The 19,157-nt window shown below is 35.0% G+C and overlaps 1 protein-coding gene across 1 annotated transcript in view; it reads right to left on the bottom strand.

Moving 5' to 3' along the window:
• Positions 1–18,189, bottom strand: part of LOC106062654 (uncharacterized) — a 31,798-nt gene extending 13,609 nt beyond the window's left edge. Inside the window, exons 1-10 of the mRNA XM_056029092.1 lie at positions 18,035–18,189; positions 13,790–13,825; positions 10,580–10,711; positions 10,109–10,276; positions 7,404–7,595; positions 6,410–6,619; positions 5,155–5,361; positions 4,317–4,451; positions 3,412–3,549; positions 374–511 (exon numbers count right to left, since the gene is read on the bottom strand). Of these exons, the coding sequence (XP_055885067.1) occupies positions 374–511; positions 3,412–3,549; positions 4,317–4,451; positions 5,155–5,361; positions 6,410–6,619; positions 7,404–7,595; positions 10,109–10,276; positions 10,580–10,711; positions 13,790–13,825; positions 18,035–18,065 (1,387 nt within the window). The 5' untranslated portion in view covers positions 18,066–18,189. The remainder of the gene's footprint in view (positions 1–373; positions 512–3,411; positions 3,550–4,316; positions 4,452–5,154; positions 5,362–6,409; positions 6,620–7,403; positions 7,596–10,108; positions 10,277–10,579; positions 10,712–13,789; positions 13,826–18,034) is intronic.
• Positions 18,190–19,157: the final 968 nt, after the last annotated feature.

The following is a 19,157-nucleotide window of genomic DNA, read 5'->3' on the forward strand; positions in this document are numbered from 1 at the left end:
CTATCTATCTATTTCTATCTACCTATATCTATATCTATCTATATATATATATATATATATATATATATATATATATATATATATATATATATATATATATATTTATATACTTATATATATATATACATAGAGAGAGAGAGAGAGAGAGAGAGAAAGAGATAGAGAGAGAGAGAGAGATTTTTAGATAAATAGGTAGATATATGGATAGGTAGATAGGTAGATATATATATATATATAAAGTTTATAAACAGAAAGGCAAAAAAAATAGATAGATAGAAAGATAGATCTATGTATAGATAGATAGATAGATAGCTTAAAATAACTTTGAACTTTTATTTCAAAGTATTAATTTTTGTGTTACTTGTAATCCTACCTATGGTACAGTCAGGATGATCACTGTATCCAAGACATCCTTTGTCACAGACTCCAGTTATTCTGTCACACGATGAGTTAAAACAATAATTGCTGCATGTCTTGGTACAGTTTATTCCCCAGGTTCCATGTCCGCACGCTAGAGATTAAAAAAAATTACGAATGTGTAAAAACATTTAAACATGATGTATATTTATTTTGCTATAATACACGTAGGACTGAGTATAGTTTGACAGCCACGCTGGGTAGGGCACGTATCTAGAATGTGGACGGTCGTATGTCATTTTGGTGAGAGCACTGGTATCTAGAAATATCGTGAGCTCTTAAAAAACACAACAACCTAGCAAAATAGCATCTGACACAAGGCGGCGTTCAAACAAGGCATAAGATGTATCCAATGACCGCCGGATATACACTTGATATCTGAGATAATCCACAGTCCACGGCTAAAAGAGATTCAAAATCGAGCACTTGCGGACAGCAGCTATGTCTAAAAGAGGATACAGATACATCCTTACGATAGCTGACCTATGTACACGTTGGCCAGAGGCCGTGCCATTAAAGAGAGTTAAGATAGTTTGGTGGAAAGTCACAGGAAAGTAATGCTAACACTGGTGATGAAGTAGTTTGTTTTGCGATAGTTAATGAACCAGAGAAGGACAAAAATGAATTGACTGGTCCAATACTATTGGTATTGACTTTAAAGCAAGCAGAAACTTGAAGAGATTGCAAAATTGAAGCGTCACTATCAGTAGAGCAAAAGAAGCAAGCGAAGGAAGTACTATCTGGGTATGATGATATATTGACTGATGTACCAGGGAGAACTGCAGCAATTAAACAGGACATCGTTCTCAAAGACTCTGAACCCTTGAAACAGAAACCGTATCCAGTACCTTTAGGGTATATGAAGGAAGTGGAAGAGATTCAATTGATGCTTAAGTTCGATATTATATCACCAACACAGTCACCATACACAGCACATATGGTGGTAGCTAGAAAAAAATCAGGTGCAGTAAGAATATGTGTTGACTACAGGAAGCTTAACAAAGTTACTGTACTTGATACGGAACCATAAACCAATCCTGAAGACTTGTTACCTCAAATGGCAGACTCAACATGTTTTACAAAGTTAAACCTGACCCGTGGGTATTGGCAGATAACTTTGGTAGATAAAGCTAAACCACTCACAACGTTTAGTAGTCCTTTTGGTTTGTTTCAATTTAATGTCATGAGTTTTAGGCTAGGCAACGCACCAGCAACGTTCAGCAGAATGATGAGAAAGGTGTTGTCTAATCTACCCCATGTACTGTGCTACCTAGACGACATCTGCATTCATGACATTACTTGGTCAGATCACCTACAACAGGGGTTCTTAACCTGTGGGTCGCGACCCCTTTGGGGGTCGATTGACGATTTGCCAGGGGTCGCCTAAGACCATCGAAAATAAGGAATGATTTTGTCTATTCTTCTATTGCTGGGGGGGGGGGGTCGTGGCAGAGTGCGGGATGGTAAAAAGGGGTCGCCGAGCCTAAAAGGTTGAGAACCGCTGACCTACAACATCTAGAAATGGTTCTAGATACATTGAGGAGAACTGATTTAACCGTGAGACCATCTAAAGAGGAGATTGGTTGCAAGAACATTTCCTATCTAGGATTTGCAATTGGAGGACACTCACTGAAACCGCAACCTGAACTACGACAACGGATTATGAATCTTCGTCAGCCAACAACCAAGAGACAGGTCCGTAATTCCTTCTATCGAAGGTTTATAGCAGATTTTGCTGAGCACCCAACGTGATCAGATGGTCACATGTCTATGAAGTGTCGCTGCAGAAGATAAAAAAGGCATTTGCTGAGGAACCAATCCTTTGTTTACCTGACTGCCAGAAAGAATTCATACTAGCTACTGATGCATCTGCTGTTGCTATTGGGGTATGCTTAGCACAGGAATCACAGGGCATTTTACATCCCGTTATGTACGTCAGTAGAAAGTTGTCTTCAGCAGAACAACGATACAGCACAGTAGAACGAGAGTGCTTGGCAGTTGTTTGGGCAGTAACCAAGTTGGCCAGATACCTGTTGGGCAGAACATTCGTACTCCGCACAGATCACGCACCCTTACGCTGTTTAAACACACGTAAGTCGGTGAATTCCAGGGTAACTCGCTGGGCCCTGATGCTTCAGGACTTTCAGTTCGAAGTGCAGCATATTCCAGGTCAAGGAAACGTCGTAGCGGACATTCTGTCCGCTTATCATAGATATAAGCCTACGTGGCTTCTTACAAGCATGTGTTGCTTGATCAAAGACTTTGTGTATTAATAGTTTAGACTTTGTTGCATGATGGTAGACTTTCTGTCTACAACAAAGACTGTGTGTCTACATCTTATAACACTGTGTGTCTTCAACTAAGACTTTGTGTCTTATACTAAGATTGTGTGTCTTAAATATAGACTGTGTGCCTATTACATTGAAGTCTGTGTGACTACATTGAAATCTGTGTGACTACGTCAAAGTCTTTGTGACAATGGTAAAGTCTGTTTGACTACAAAAACGCCTGTGTGGCTTACCCAGAGCCTTTGTGGCCCATCAAATGAACATTTTTGTTGTATTGTGTTTTAATGTTTTATATTTGTTTTATAATCATGTCATTTAGATATCTTTGTAAAAATTGAATAAAATTTTAGGTGGGGCAAGATGTCACAGATGAATGTGTGTATGTATGTATAATCCATTTTTACACTCTGCGCGAATGACCGGAAGTGAGTTAGTTGTCAGCGGAAGTCCAGCTTGTGTGATACATGCCGTAAATATTATTAAAGTTTCTGTGTTTGATCGAGTGTTACTTGTTTATTAGTAAATACAGATAAACCAGGGACATCTAGACGGATCGAGACCTAAGTTAGTTTTTACCGAGTTATAAGATATATAATAGAAAAGCTGTAACAATATATATATATATATGAGAATGTAAAATTAAGAAAAGTAAAAGCTGAAAACTATATCGTTGTTGTCAATCTTAATATCAACACTTTACGATTACCCAGAGTACAGTCTGGTGGATTACTGTATCCATGACAACCTATATCACAGGCTCCAGTTATTCGGTCACACGATGAATAGAAACATTTGCTGCTGCACTTCTTGGCACAGTTTAAACCCCAGGTTCCAGATTCACATGCTAGTGAGATAAAAGAGCACAAATGTTTAAAAAAGCTTAAAAAATACATTTTTATGGAGATTTGTTTATTCACAAATTTTGTTGTATTTAAAGTGAGCAACAAATAATGACTTATTTCTACTCACTCTGTATGTGTGGTAAATAGTTTGTAAACTTTATTTATCTCACACTCATTCTTTATCATTTTATAACACTAAGTTAAATTAATACTTCAGATATATAAAAAAAAAGTTGGGTGTTACTCGCTTAGATAATTGTGCATTCATTCATGGGTGTAACCAACCCTCTTCCTCTTTCCTTGGGGGTTTTAGGTAAGGGTTCGCCTTGTAGTGTGGGGTGCAATCTTGTATAGCATGTTGTCTATATATCTCTAGCTTGTCAACTATAATCAGCTGCTGCTTTGTTCTTTTACCACCGTTCCACATTCGAAATTCTGTCTTGCCACCTAAACATAATAATTTTCATGAGGAATATATTGATGAGTCATGGTGACTGAGCTTTAAGGCGCTTGGTTCCCAAACCTGGGGCTTCCAGGTTCGAATTCTGGTGAAGACTGGGATTTTTTTTTAACGTGATCTAAGTCAATCGTTGGTCGTCGTACAGACCACAAGGTCTGAAAGGGGGAACTAAGTATTAATCAATACCATGATTTCTTTCATGGTGGTGATGGTTGTTCTCCAGAATTCTGCTCCATAATGTAGTGTTAACTTTACAATGGTGCTGAAGAGCCTTCCCTCTTTCTATATTGAATGACACTTTTTGCTTACCTTTTGAGCATCTTGGTGGGTCACTATATCCGAAGCAACCATCATTGCACAGACCATCGTCAAAGCGGCACATGTCAGAGCAGCTTTTATTGCATGGGTATTGACACTGTACACCCCATGTTCCCTCAAAGCAATCTGAAATAATCCAATATCTAGAACTATAGAAATAGTTTTGTTCTATTTTTAGGCTCCCTGTCAAGATGTCTTTAAAACAAATAGAAATTAAGTTTCTCAAATCACGTGACATATGCTAGTTGTCTCTACTAAAAATTTTTTTTAGAAAAACGTTGTAAGGCTTTCAATCTCATCTCATTAAAAGAAGTACGTAAATCAAGACAAATATAAAACACGTGGGCAAAAAGAATTAGACATTGCTTTATTAATAGACTCTAATATATATTATTTTTACATTAAAATCTTTATTAAATTTTATCTTTATTTTTAATATATCTGAATTAAGTTTATTTACATCAATTTCTCCCCAAGATCTTTAGAACTTTTCAGTTTGACAAAACACAATTTTTACACATTTAATTAAAAAAAAACATTTTTTCAAAAGATAAAAAGTAGCCGTTGTTTTTAAACTTTGCTAACTTTAAAATGTTAGCCATCAGATAGTATTGTATATACTTTGTTAAATTTTTAAAAATTAAAATACTGCAGATTGACTTTTAGACTACTAATATATGTTTATATCCAGTGTGTAAAATTAATAGCAGATATTCACTTTCTGGAGTAAAAAATTCGGCTTAAAAAAGCGCACATCAATTTTTTTTTTTTTTTTTTTTTTGTAAAAAAAAAAAAAAAAAAAAAAAAAAAAAAAAAAAAAAGCACTAACCTGCATAAGCATATACTTCACACAGTAAAAGTGTTAAACTTGTATTAGTCCCTGAGTTAATCACTGAAAATGTAAATACTTTAGTTGGTCTAGTATACGAAAAGACAAGACCATAGTAATTACTTGAGGGCTGAATAGGCGAAGTGTAAGCACTATACAAATCATTGAAGTTATCAAATTGTTTTGTTCTGAAATATCTGAAGTCTCCTGAAATACAAAAAAAAATGATAAATTGAGAATCACAACGTTCACTGGTTTAGCTATAAATTGTCCCCGACCATTAGTTACCTACATGGCAGGGTGGCTGATTGGAAAAACACTCTACTTCCGAACATGAAGTCCCAGGTTCGAGTCCAGGTGTGGACTTTTTTTTTTTTTTATTCTTGGATCTTTAAGGGTGCTTCTGAGTCCACCCAGCTCTAATGGGTAACTGACATTAGTGAAAGTTAATCGCGGTTGGTCGTTGCTCAGGCCACACGTAACCCTCGTTAACCTAGCTAGGCCCACGGAAACAGATTTGCATCATCTGCACTTTAGATCGCCAGTTCTGATATGGAAACTTTACTTTTGTTTAGTTTTTCTGATTTTTTAATTCATAAGGCAAACATAGTTAATTGCTAAATTATCTTAAAGATGCAGCAAAGTTTATGACATGCAAATGGGGTATAGAGGGGGTTTAAGAGATGAAGGATCTAAAAGATTGTGATGTCTTTTACATAAAAATGCAAAAAAAAAAAATATGGCTATCTATCACTGTTGCCCCGTTTAACGGTACGTCAGTACATAAATGTAGTAATTAGATTAAAATTTCGGTACGGATGTCGTCGATGAAAGTTCTGTGATTTAAAGATATCGCTAAATCTAAGATATTTTTGGTTTTAAGGTGTTAGGCTTGGTACTATGATGGAGAGTTTAGTTTTGAACTTAAGTATTACCACTGCCAAGTACTATTTCTTTCATTTGTTTGATACCAAAAAAAAAAAATATATAATTACATCTAATTAATTAACTTATTGGTTATTTATATTGATTTTTTTTTTCAGGTACAATAAACAGGGCCGGCCTTAAGTAATTGGAGGCCCTAGGCAATGTAGTTTGCCTAAGGCCGGCCCTGTAAGAAATAATTGTGCACATTTTTAACTTGATTCCAGATTAGGTTTGGGATTAATAACGTGTACTCATTTTTTTTTTACCAGACAGACAAGACAAACAGAGTGACTTGATAGAAGCTTTATACAATGACAAGTACACTTACCAACCGTGTCGTTAACATTGATGTCAAGTTGTTTGATAACAAACGGAGTTTTCAGCACTAGCTGCCAGGTAGCGCCAACGACTCCATTGTCGTTTCTGTTACATGTATTTACTTCATCAGTGGCTTGGAGAGACTTGGGAAGGCTTGTGTCGATTCCCACTATATCTGATGTACTGTAGTACACACTCTGTTTTGTTGCCACGTTCTGGCCTACATATTAGTTATAGTAAATTAACGTAATAATAATAATTACAGCTTTCATATAGCGCTACTTTCAAGCTTATAGCATGCTCTGAGCTCTAGGGTTCAATCTCATTTGTGGACCAGTGTGTGTGTGTGGTGGGGGGGGGGAGGATATCTGGGAGAAGGTTTTCCGTGCTGCTTTTAGGCGCTCAGTAAACACTACTTTGATCGAGTCGGGTGTCGAACCTTGAGCCCCCTTCATAGGTAGTCAAGTCAAGCCAAGTTCAAGCGTTCTTAGCCTCTCGACCACACTTAAAAATCTATTTACCTATTAAGATGTATTATAAATATATGCGTTTAGATGAAATTAGATTTTGTAGAATTTATCGGAACACTTAGCTTATTTTTTTTTGGTTTAAATGTATCAGATTTATTTAAATGAAATAAATAAATAAAAAAAAATAATGGCCACCACTTTTGTCTGTTTTTTTTATACATATAAAGAGTATATTTGCAATTTTAACAAATGATTCCAAATCAAATACATGTGCAGTACATTTAATTATTTAGCGTGGTATTGTTTATTATTATTATTCGATTACATCTTCATTTTCTATTCTATGCTATAATGGCGTTACGATGTGAGAAGTTCTCATAAAAATAATTCTCTTTATTAATTTATTATAATTTGATTATTTCTATTTTTATATTTGTGACTTTTGTTTTTAAAAGTACATTAGTGCTTACACATACTTGTTAATCTACTGCATTTTAATTACCACACATCAATACAAAGTTTAAAAATAGATACCTTTAATAATCCACAGAGAGCACATTCTTTGTATTGCTTCCCCTTCTAATATTATACGTCGCACATAAAACTTTTGTATTGCAATATGGATATCGACAACGTTATCTTTGATTATATATTTTTCTTTGGATGTTAAAACTGCAGTCTGGTTGTCTGTGTCTATGAAAGTTAACTTTAATGCGTAGAGTAAGTCTGCAGATATATGCAAGAGCAAAATATATATATATATATATATATATATATAAAGAAAAACAAAATATATAACTTCGGGCTAGACACTATTAATAATAATAATAATAATAATAATTTAATTAATACAGAGCTGCTAACATAAATGTTGTAGGCTTAAGCAGTGGCGTCTCTGCGGGGTTGCGGGGGATGCGGGCCGCACCGGTTGCATCGACCAAGGGGGTGACACCCAAGGCGGAAAATAAAAATTACTACCTTGAACATCTCTCAGTTATTATTTAATTTAATTCTATTTGATTTTTAATCTTCCAATTATGAGAAAAATAATACATAGTAGACGTCAGGAGAAAGAGTCTCTGAAGCTCAGAAATGTAGAAAAACGCTTGTCGCCCTAGACTTCGCCCCGGACAACTCTGAGTGAGCTCAATAGGCAATCGCTCAAACATCTTATCTGATCAGTTGAGTGGCTAATGTAACATTTTTGTATTGTAAAATGTTGAGAAACACATAGACATAATGCCCTAGCGCACCATTCGACGCATAGGGCTGCAAGCTCTCTCCACGGAAATCAGTCTAAGGCGACTTTCACAGCCACTTTCCTTCTAAAAAGGTGTGACGCCATGATTATCGTGGACCGTCGTGTTTTTGCGTTCCTCTTTTCGGCTTTTATGTCAAGGTTGACTTTGGTAAACGTGTCTCGTCTTGTCTTATGATATGTCTAGCAAATGTCAATCGACGCTCAGTCACCACTTTCCTTAGAAAAAAAGTCTCTATTGGTAACATTATCTCAGTATGTTATTCATAGGATCCTTCTCAGTCATCTCTGCTCAGCCTCTTTTCAACCTTCCACGTCTCGAAGCGTTGGTGGCCGTTGGGACAATAATTATATTGAATTGGTGGATTTTTATCTCCAGGCTAATTGATTTGTTTGTTCTGATAGGCTGCCCTTTTTGAAAGACGGCTCCTGCTTACTTATCCGACATGCAACCCCATGATATGTATCTTTATTTGTTGTGATAACACTACCTAAATAGGTTAACTTTACTATTTGATCAAGATCTGCATGACCAATGTTGATGGGGGTACTAGATAACCTGCACTCTATATGTATAACTTTGAGGGCGTTTTTATCCTTCATCTCTTGTATACTTTTAATTGTATTTCAAAGTAATGGTATGTTGCCTGCAAAATCCAACTGGGTTTGGTTTACGCCATGGAAACCCAAATGAAGCCTATGTAATGACATCGTGGATGGCTACAAGAAAGAGAAATGGGGATAAGAAAAACCCTAATCTCATATCCGTCTCGGCGTTGAAGAGTTCCACCGTCTGTTGTGAGACAAATGCTTAATTTTTCTTAGATATGTCACTGGAACTGGACAAATTGTTGCGAGATGCTTAATTGCTTTTTTCCAGAGCTATCAAACTTCTTTTTTTAATCTACGAACTCGATCAACAACTTTGTTGGTATTCCAGGCTTTGTTCGACGATGTTTCGTAGGACGTAAACCCGTTCAGCGCTTGATTTACCTTTTCAGAAGCAGCTGATATACACACATATTATTTAAAACCTCTCAAAATCTCTAATAAAAATGTTCACCTCAATGTTTCTCAAATAATTGTACATTTTAAATGTACTCACTTTAGTTAAAATGTCAAAAACAAAGACATTTTAAAATAGAATCTAAAACAATTTTTGGGTGTATCCAATCAATTAATTAGCTTACAGTATTCAACATAAAGAAATAAAAAAGAAACTCAATAGTTTTGTTTTGTTTTTTATGGGGGTATTTTTTTCCTTGGGGGGGGGGGGGGTGACACCCTGAGCATACCGCACCGGGTGAAACCGACCCTAGTGAAGCCACTGGCCTTAAGACAGATTTATAAAATTACAAATATAGACACGAGAGCGAAAATAACAAACTACATAGACCACATATTTAACCAATTCACCAAAACGGTTCTAAAGATTTGCGTAGAAATATTTCTAGCTTTTTGGCCAAACTGGGAAAACTCTACTTTGACGGTAATATTTTTAAATGTATAAAAAGATATTAATTTCATATAGCTACAGGAATACAACATGTTTACCTTGCATAGGCAGTCTATGTATGTATAATGCCACAGTTAGGCCCTATTTATTTAAGAGTTAATATTCCGGAACATTTTGCGATATCACGGCCTATCACTAAAATAGTATACAGTTTAGTAGATTTATACATTCGCTTAACCCCTATTTTCCTCTTGCGGGGAGAGGGCTTAATAGGATAATGTTAAAGAAAAACAAACTGTCTTTCCTTTTTTTATCTAACATTCATTAGCTATAACACGCACTGAAACAAATCGCTCTCTACATTATGTATTGAGGGTGTTGTCTTTCTTTTTCTGTTTCTTTTTTTTTCTCTTGTCTTAAATTATATTTAATTTCTTCTAAAAGAAGGAAGATGGTTAGAATTAGAACAATATAGAAAAAAAAATATTTTTTTTTAATTCAAATGCTATTTAACGTAATTCTTACCTATGTCCTGTGTATGCAATCGAATCCATGGGCTATAAGAGTTAGTCATTAAATTGATAACAATTGACTGGTTGCCAATAGCAACACACGTATTCTCGTTGTTGTCATTCAAAGCAAATGTAAGATCGTCTTGAGACTGTCTTGTTATAGCAGTGTACTTTACTAGATCTAGACAAAAACTTCACTTGTTAAATAGATATACATTAGGATATATATATTCAGACAGAGAGACAAAAATAGACAGACAGACAGAGAGGACATAGATAGATAGATAGATAGATAGATAGATAGATAGATAGATAGATAGATAGATAGATAGATAGATAGATAGATAGATAGATAGAGATAGATAGATAGATAGATAGATAGATAGATAGATAGATAGATAGATAGATAGATAGATAGATAGATAGATAGATATACTCTTCTGTTTATCAATATTTTATAAAAACATTTTAAAATAACACTTACTATATTGACACTTGTAACCAAACCAACCAACGTCACACTGACCAGGACATTCACCTTCTGGACTACACGCTTGTTGACAGCGACACTTATATTGACATTCAGGTCCAAACCAACCATCTTCGCAGGCTTGGGCTGATGTGAATAATACCATAATGTCTATATTTTAAGCAACTAGTCAATACTATAACTGTCACAGCTTTTCTATTGTATTTATACTTATAACTCGATAGAATCTACCTTGGATCTCGATACGTCTAGATGTCCCTGGTTCAGTTCTAGTTAACGAAATAAAACAATTAAACCACTAGATCAAACACATAAACTTTAATCAGCTTTACTGCATATCACACACGCTGGTCTCTGTCTGACAACAAAACACACTTCCGGTCATTCGCGCAGATTGTAAAAATAGATTATACATACATACACACATTCATCCATGACAATAACGAAGTCTCAATAAAATAAAGACTATGTTAGACAGCTACAGGACTGGGTAAAGTACGTAATATTAGGGTGGCCAAAATTGTGCTTCCGTGAACCAATTTTTTAATTTATAATTAGGATGTGCCACGTGAAATGTCACAAGTTTCACTCATTTATTATATGGTTATTTGTACAAAACACAAATGTCACCAAATTCTGATTTTTTAAATCTTCTTTTCCTATTTTATTGTAACATTTTCCTACTGATATACATAACATGCTGCAAATTCAAAATACACGTTCAAAGGTATGATATAGTAGAGGATAATGTAGTGATTACCTCTAAAAGATTATTGTTCCAGTTAAATCTACCAGTCATTTAGTGTTTTAGTTTACTAAAATTTAATTGTTGATTTCTAAGTCATGAATTTAATTCCTCAAATATGTCTGACCATCTTTTTCTTTCCTAAAGAGTGACTCAAGGCCCATAAATTATTCAAAAATATTGGATATATCATTAATACATTTAATAACGAAAAGCTTAACTAGGTAACATTAAAAATGTCGTTTTTGTTTTCGGATAATGTTTTAGCAAAATCGATTTATCGCGATAGCAAATAATAACAATTACATAGAAGTAACGTGTCTTGTTATATTTGGTCTAATAATTATTCAAGACATGTCGGTCGATTCGGGCGTCGTAATAGCTAATTAATTAAATTTCAGTCGATTAGTTTTTCTTTCTATAAATCTGAAATCATTTTTTTTTCTAGCATGTATGTTTTTATTTATTTTTTCTTGGGGATGAAATACACCACTTGTAATTCTGCAATGCGCCACTTTTGGCGCATGCGCCATAGGTTGGCCTTCCCTGAGTTAGAGGCTAATGTTTTAAAATTTCGCTCATTTTGTCGGACGAACTACGCACACCATACGCACACCATACGCATACCAAGATTTGTGTTGAAATGGAGGCCGATACGATTAAAAGCAAACAGGGACGTCCTCGTACAGCTTGGCGCCACATTTTCATGGAGGCCCTCAGAGAAGTGGAGACCAGGTGGGAAGAGTCTTCAGACATTGCAAAAGAGGGAGTTTATTATGAATATAATAAATATATATATATATATATATATATATTTATACCAAAATCTATTAAGAAGGTATTGTTGATATGAAAAAAAAAACATAAAAAACTTTATGACCCTATGACGGGTCACAAAAAACATATTTCAGTGGGTCAGAGGATGTAAAGGTCAAACGTTTCTATGTCTAAGGGTAAACGGCGATATCATGTGGCCAGCACAACGACCACCCTCATTTACTTTTACACATCTACTTTCAGGTACCCATTAGATCTTGGCACCCTAAAAATACCGATATTAAAAAATCCAAATGTATACTAGGATTTGAGCCCTTGACCTCTTGTTTCGTAGGCCAAGCGCCTTACAACGCAGTCATCACGACTTCTAAGAATTTATAATGGTTGCTATTACTATTTTTCGATTTGTCTTTGTTCTTTATAAAAGGTATATGGGGTCGCTAGACAATAGTAAGAGCAAGAAAGCTCCCACATCTCAAGAGCCTAAAACATATTCATCGTTATGCACAGACTGTGATTTCAGTTAACCGCTTTTTAGATTGTTTTGTCCCATGAGATTCTGGTCCTACTCAAACAATACCGTTTGATTGTCTAAGAGCTAAGCCGAAGGCTCTTCGAGCTCTTGGTTTGAAAAAAAAAACAAAAAACCTGATTGAACAGGGAAAAAAACCTGTTTGAACAACCCTTCTGTCTGGAAGAGATCCGAGTCAATGCCTATGTAAAGCATTGCTATTTCCGATATATCTGGCACTCAGGCGCATGGACTAGAATACATAGCGTCCTTCCTGCTCTGATTTTTCAATAGGAGTTCATCTCAGAATACATAGCTGAAGACCGAGCATACCAGGAACCTCCACCATTTTCCTATGTTGTACCAAGCTAACAGTGTAGGACACGCCATTAATGTAACGGTCCCTTGAGGAACGGCGCATGGATTATCGACAGGACCGTAGGAGCTCTCTTTCAACTCCGCTCCGTGCAATGGGTCCACTCTCGCGTTCCCTTGGACAGGAGTTTTGTTTTGCTATTCATTTAGCCTAATCACTTCCTCTAATGGTCGTTTCCACACGAGCGCTACGTTGAGGCAGAATAGCGTGCTCGCGTTAAACAATACCTTGTTGATGTCCAAGAGCTGAGCCGAAGGCTCTTCGAGCTCTAAGTTTGAAAAAAAACCTGTTTAGACGCCAAACAGTAAAAAAAAAAAAACCTGTGGGAACACAGTTCTGTTTGAGAGAGACCCGAGTCAATGCCTATGTAAAACATTGCTGTTTCCAATGCCTTTGGCCCCGACGCATGCTTGGCTGCACATGGCCGAAGGCCGAGGGCACCGGGAGCCTCCGCCATCTTCCTTCGCTGTACCAAGCTAGCTGTGCGGGAACCGCCATTGATGTAACGGTCCCTTTGAGGAACAGCGCATGGATGTGGGACGTGTTCGTGGGGACTTTTTTACAACCCCGCCCGTACAATGGGTGGACTCTCGTCTACCCGTGGGCATCCCCACGGGAGTCTTATGTTGCTACCCATTTAGCCTAGCCACTTCCTCTAATGGCCGTTTCCACGCGGGCGCCACGATGAGGCAGGGCAACGTGCCCGCGTTAAACAATACCAGAAATTCCTCTGGTCGCATTGATAGTCTTTTAGACATGTGTATTAAAACATGGCAAAACGGATAATACACTTACCTGCTTGTTGGTATGAATCCAGTACAGCGGAAGAGACTGTAAAGACATACAAAGAAGAGATTTGTAAAATAATTCTACATGGGGTTGGGGGGGGGGGGGAATCTAAGCTTTAGCTTAAAGCGGAGGTAAAGCGCTTGGCTTCCGAACCAGGGGTCCCGGGCTCGAATCCTGGTGAAGACTGGGATTTTTTTTTTATTTTGATATCTTTTGGCCGCATCTAAGTCCATCCAGTTCTAATGGGTACTTGACACTAGTTGGGGAAAAGTAAAGGCGGTAGGTTTTTGAGCTGGCCACATGAAACCCTCGTTAACCGTGGGCCACAGAAACAGATGACCTTTACTTCATCTGCCCTATAGATCACAAGGTCTAAAGGTGGAACTGAACTATTCCATTCCTGCGGTTATACAATGCTTGTACTATTGGAAACTATCTGATATAAACTTTGTCACATGCAAATTATGAGTTAGTCTGGTGTGAATGTACATTTTGGTTTCTTATAATTATAATGTTTTTGTTTGATGTAATGCACAAATTTCCATACGGACAATAAAGATTTTTGTTATTATTATTATTTTGTCTTAAAGATATACTGAATTGAGTAGTCGTTTGATTTGAACATTTGATACTTGATCTTTGGTTGGTAGCACTAAAGCCACATCTAGATCTATAGTCGATGCAAATATATATCGTTCATATCTAGACAATAATCTAATCAAATACGGCCTTATAGTACTAGAGATTTATCAAATATATATCTATATATGATTGATAATATATTGTTATAACTCTAGTGGTGATGCAGATAGGGGTAATAGTGAGTGTCTGGTCAGCTGGTAAACAATACATCGTGCAGCGATGTCAACCGTGACCTGTGTTGACAGTCAATTGCGACGAGTGACGACACGAGCGAGTGAGTCACGACGGATATAGTCAGAACCCATTTAGCCACGCTCATAGAATTTTGAGTGTGTAATTTGCTTTTTTTTATATTGAATAGGGGGTTTATCGTAAATTTCGGAGGGGTTTGATGCTAAAAAAAATAACTCTTCAATATAAAAAAAAAAGCAAATTACACACTAAAATTATTTGAGTGTAGCCAAGCCAATTGGGGGTTTTGAGTTTAAACCCCTCTCCTACAGATGACGTTTTTTTAAAGTTTAAAACCCCTCCAGATGGTTTTGAGTTTATAATCCCCTTACAGAGAGTTTTGAGATGAAAAACCTCTATCTTCATATATTATTCTAAGGCAAACTATAGTTACCATGACCGTAGCTAAACCAAATTCCCCCTACCCTTCCTCCCCGAAAAAAATCCTGGCTACGCCTATGCTCTAGTTAAATTTAAATATTTGATTATTATAAATCTCACGGCTCTATTAAAGTGTCTTTTTCATTTATTAAATTGAGTGGTCCATAACAGAGCATATATTATTTAAAAAAAATTATTAATAATTTTACTTTTTAAATTTTTATTGTAATTTTCTTTTAACCAAAACTAAGTTCAAACTTATTGTAAAACCCAGATCTAAGTCCAAAGATTTGTAAGGAACTATGATTATTATTGCACCAAAACTTAGCACTCTACAAAATATTATGAAATCGATTGTTTAGTAAGTGTCTTTTGTTTCTAAGATCAAAACTGAACTGACAAACGGACAGACAGACAGAATACACAAAGCTATTACAACCTTTTTTAAAAAAACTTTCCCTAGGTTGGTAAAAACGTATTCTGTCTAGTTCTAAAAATTACAAAGCAATAATGAAAGGGAGACTTTCTTATTTCTCCTTGTAGCATTCAATTACCACAAGACTGAAATGGAATGAGGAATGAAACATGTTAATTAGGCGGACGAGGTCTTTTTTTAACAGCGTCCGAATAGAATCAATGCTTCTATTCATAGAATAAACATCCTAGTTCAGACTTCCGTGTTAGAAATACGAATGATTTGTGTAGAGATGACGTTTGGCAATTCATTTCCTAGCGTGTTTGCTCTATGATTTTGTAAATTTTTATTTTTTTTCTTTATGGATGGGAATCGACTTCCAAAAAAAGCTAAATGTAAATTGCATATTATTTATTTTCAACTGTTCAACGTAGGCCAATATTATTTATTTTCAATCCATAGTAAAAGTTCAATAAATCGATATTTACAACCATAACTTGAGTTACACACAGACTTGTACTTACTTAGGATAACATATTATTAGAGATTTTCATTTAAAAAAAGAAATAATCAACTATAAAAACAAAACAAAACAAACTTGTATTTAGTGAACAGAATAAAAGAAAATGTTTATTTTTGTACTGTTGAATGTAAGTTTCTCAGCTTCTCCGTTTGTAGTCAAACTTTTTTTTTTTACCAAATTCAAGTTTTTTTCTATCCTTGACATTGGTTGAAACCAATAACTAGGGGTAAAATAGAATGCACTATACATGGCATTAAAGTAAAAGGGCTATAGGCAATCTGATTTCATTCTTCTTTAATGATATGCAGAGTTTTACTCTTAGCTGAGCATTATCACGAAGTTCAATAATAGTCTTCACCGAGATTCGAACCCAGGACCCCAGGTTTGGAAGAAGAACGCTTTACTACTCAGTCATCGCGCCTCAGCTTAAGAAAACAATATTATAATCATGCAAAGGCCTAAAGTAAAAAATTATAAACAACCATAAGATTTATTTTTTAACCCTTAAAGTGCTGAGCTGTTTTACAGTGAGTGCAAACAAAATGGAATTACAATTCTGATGTTTAGAGGCTAAACTACCACACGCGATTTAAGGGTTAAAATCATTTCCAGCTTTTTAAACCCGTCATCAACATACTTCCTCCTCCATTCTAGTAAATTTTATTAAATGTTTTTATATTGCCAGAAATGTTTCCAGCGAGCTAGCGAGTTCTTCTATTACACTCCAGCTCATTTCAGCAAAAGACGGAACCCAAAGTGTTAATAAATTATTTATGTATTCAGCTCTTTACTGAATAGAATACAACATTTAAAAGAGCGTGAAAATACTCCATTAAAGTGTGTTCAGAATAGCCCAATTTATTTGAAGACGATTATATTCTGAGAAATGTTAAATTTAAATTTAAGGGTGCCTGTTCTTTCGGTATGCGCCCTGGACTGTCGTTCGGACTTCTCGATGGTCCCAGGTTCATACCCCGCCTCCTGCCGTCCCCTGTCGTCCTGCGGGAGGTTTGGACTAGAATGTAAATTATCTTCAACTTTGAAACATCCGAAACAAGTAAAACATGTTACAATCATTTTCCTTTTCACTTCCTGGCCACTTAGCTAGTATTTCCCCAAAGATATACAACTGTCAAGTTTATAGAAAAATCTTTACAGCCGTTTTCAAAACCCTTGTACACTTATTCTAAACCTTACGTGAATAATCTTTTTTTCTTATTAACTAAACGTATATTTAAAGCAATATTATGTTTGTAAATACAGTGTCACACTTCTGCTAAAGCATGAGTTATTCCTTGACGGTATCCCCCCTCAATACTTACATCATGTATTGAACTGGCTATCTTCTAACAATCCTCTTATCAGGTTAATATCTCTTCATGGGTTAGGAGTGGACACTAATCTCAAAAAGTGATCTAACAAGTTTCTTAAACTTACCAGTGCATCATCTTTGGGGAAAAATACTACCTTACTGGCCAAGCAGGGAAACGCTTATGTAAAAATTAATTAGGTTAATTAAAGAATTGTTAATAAATAAAAAAACAACTTGTTATGTTTCTTGAGTTTTAATGTAGTGATAGCTGAACATACCAAATGATCTAATAATTTTAGTGGTTACTCAATGTAAACATGGCCAAAAAAAAATGAAGATCATGTTAAACTACTACTAGTTTTTAATTGATAAGTTTTTGAATGTCTTAAATTATAAATTATAATAAGGTCATAGAGGTCATTTAATAGGACAGTTGGCATATTTCAGCCCGTGAAATTTTTATTTACGGAATTCTATATGAAAGAATTAACAGTGTTAAAAAAAAAAGCACAGGAATAAGTTTTTACAAATTTTATTATCAAACAATAGAATTAAAAAAAAAATAAAATTTGTAAAAACAAAATGTTAAATATCTAACGTTGTTGTTCGCGGAAAAAGTTATCATATGATTATTACTATTAGTTTTAAGAACATCATATAGTTTTAAATTTACATACTTAAGAAATCTTTTCGTAGCAGTAAATTACGTTTTAAACGTACGGTGTTTTTTAAATAACAATAACTCACCGACTATACATACAAGCAAACAGTTGTACATATTTTGATATCACTCCGACTAGAAATGAATTGAAAAAATATTTGTAAACTTGGTCAGGTTATTCAAATTGGTTTGCATACCAGTGCCAACAAATACCAGCCATTATAGTCGCAGGCTTAGAGAGAAGTGTTTTACAACCGTTTTTAACGACATCTTTTTAGGGAAAAGCCGCTATTAGTTTTTGCGTAGTTCGTCTCGGTATCATAAACTGGGGGAGGTGTTGTAAATCTGATATCATCATAAGTTATGACAACCCCCCTGGCAATCAAATCATGAATAAAATTGATCTATCTGATCTAAACATTTCAAATGTTATGTTTTAGTAGGACTAGTGTGAATGTATATTTAGTTTAAAATGTTATAATGTATTTTTTTTTACAAAGCTTTACAAAGCTTTATCAACTCTGTCTGTCTGTCTGATATAAAATGTCTACATCCATTTTCGGATTACTTTTAAAATTGTGCACAATTATTAATTGACAAAGACAAGACGTGGATCAATAAAAACAAATTTAAATGAAGTACTGGTAATTAATTATGTTGTTTGATGCAAGTAAAAGAGATTAATATCCAATATTCATAGATCAGGTTAAATATGTAGGATTTTGATCCCTAAAATAGTTGAACTCATTGTTTCTCCCACACCCACCTAAACTTTAAACAATCATTTCTTGTATCTTACTAAATATCAATAAATAAATACAAATAGCCAATTGATTAATTATTGATGACAAATTGTATTGTTTTATATCAAATACGGGAAATAATTTCTATATTATTTAGATATATGGTTGTAAATGCGGTATTCTTTCCCTTAAATAACCTTTTTTTAACGAATTTTTATTAATTTTGTCTGTTTAATGCACAAATTGTAAGATAATTTTCCTTATCAATAATAAAGATTATTATCAGTATTTCGTGCTTTGCAAAGGCTACGTCTTGCTTCTGAATGCGAACATTTTTTTTTAAATATGCAGTAGTTTTTTTTTTTCATTACATTATACCTGTTTTAAAATATGAAAAAAAAAAGGAAGCGATACAATAAAGAAATCTCATATCTGTATTCACATGTATTGTTTACTTACCGTCAAC

The sequence above is a fragment of the Biomphalaria glabrata genome, chromosome 5, assembly GCF_947242115.1.
Source record: "Biomphalaria glabrata chromosome 5, xgBioGlab47.1, whole genome shotgun sequence".
Lineage (NCBI taxonomy): Eukaryota > Metazoa > Mollusca > Gastropoda > Planorbidae > Biomphalaria > Biomphalaria glabrata.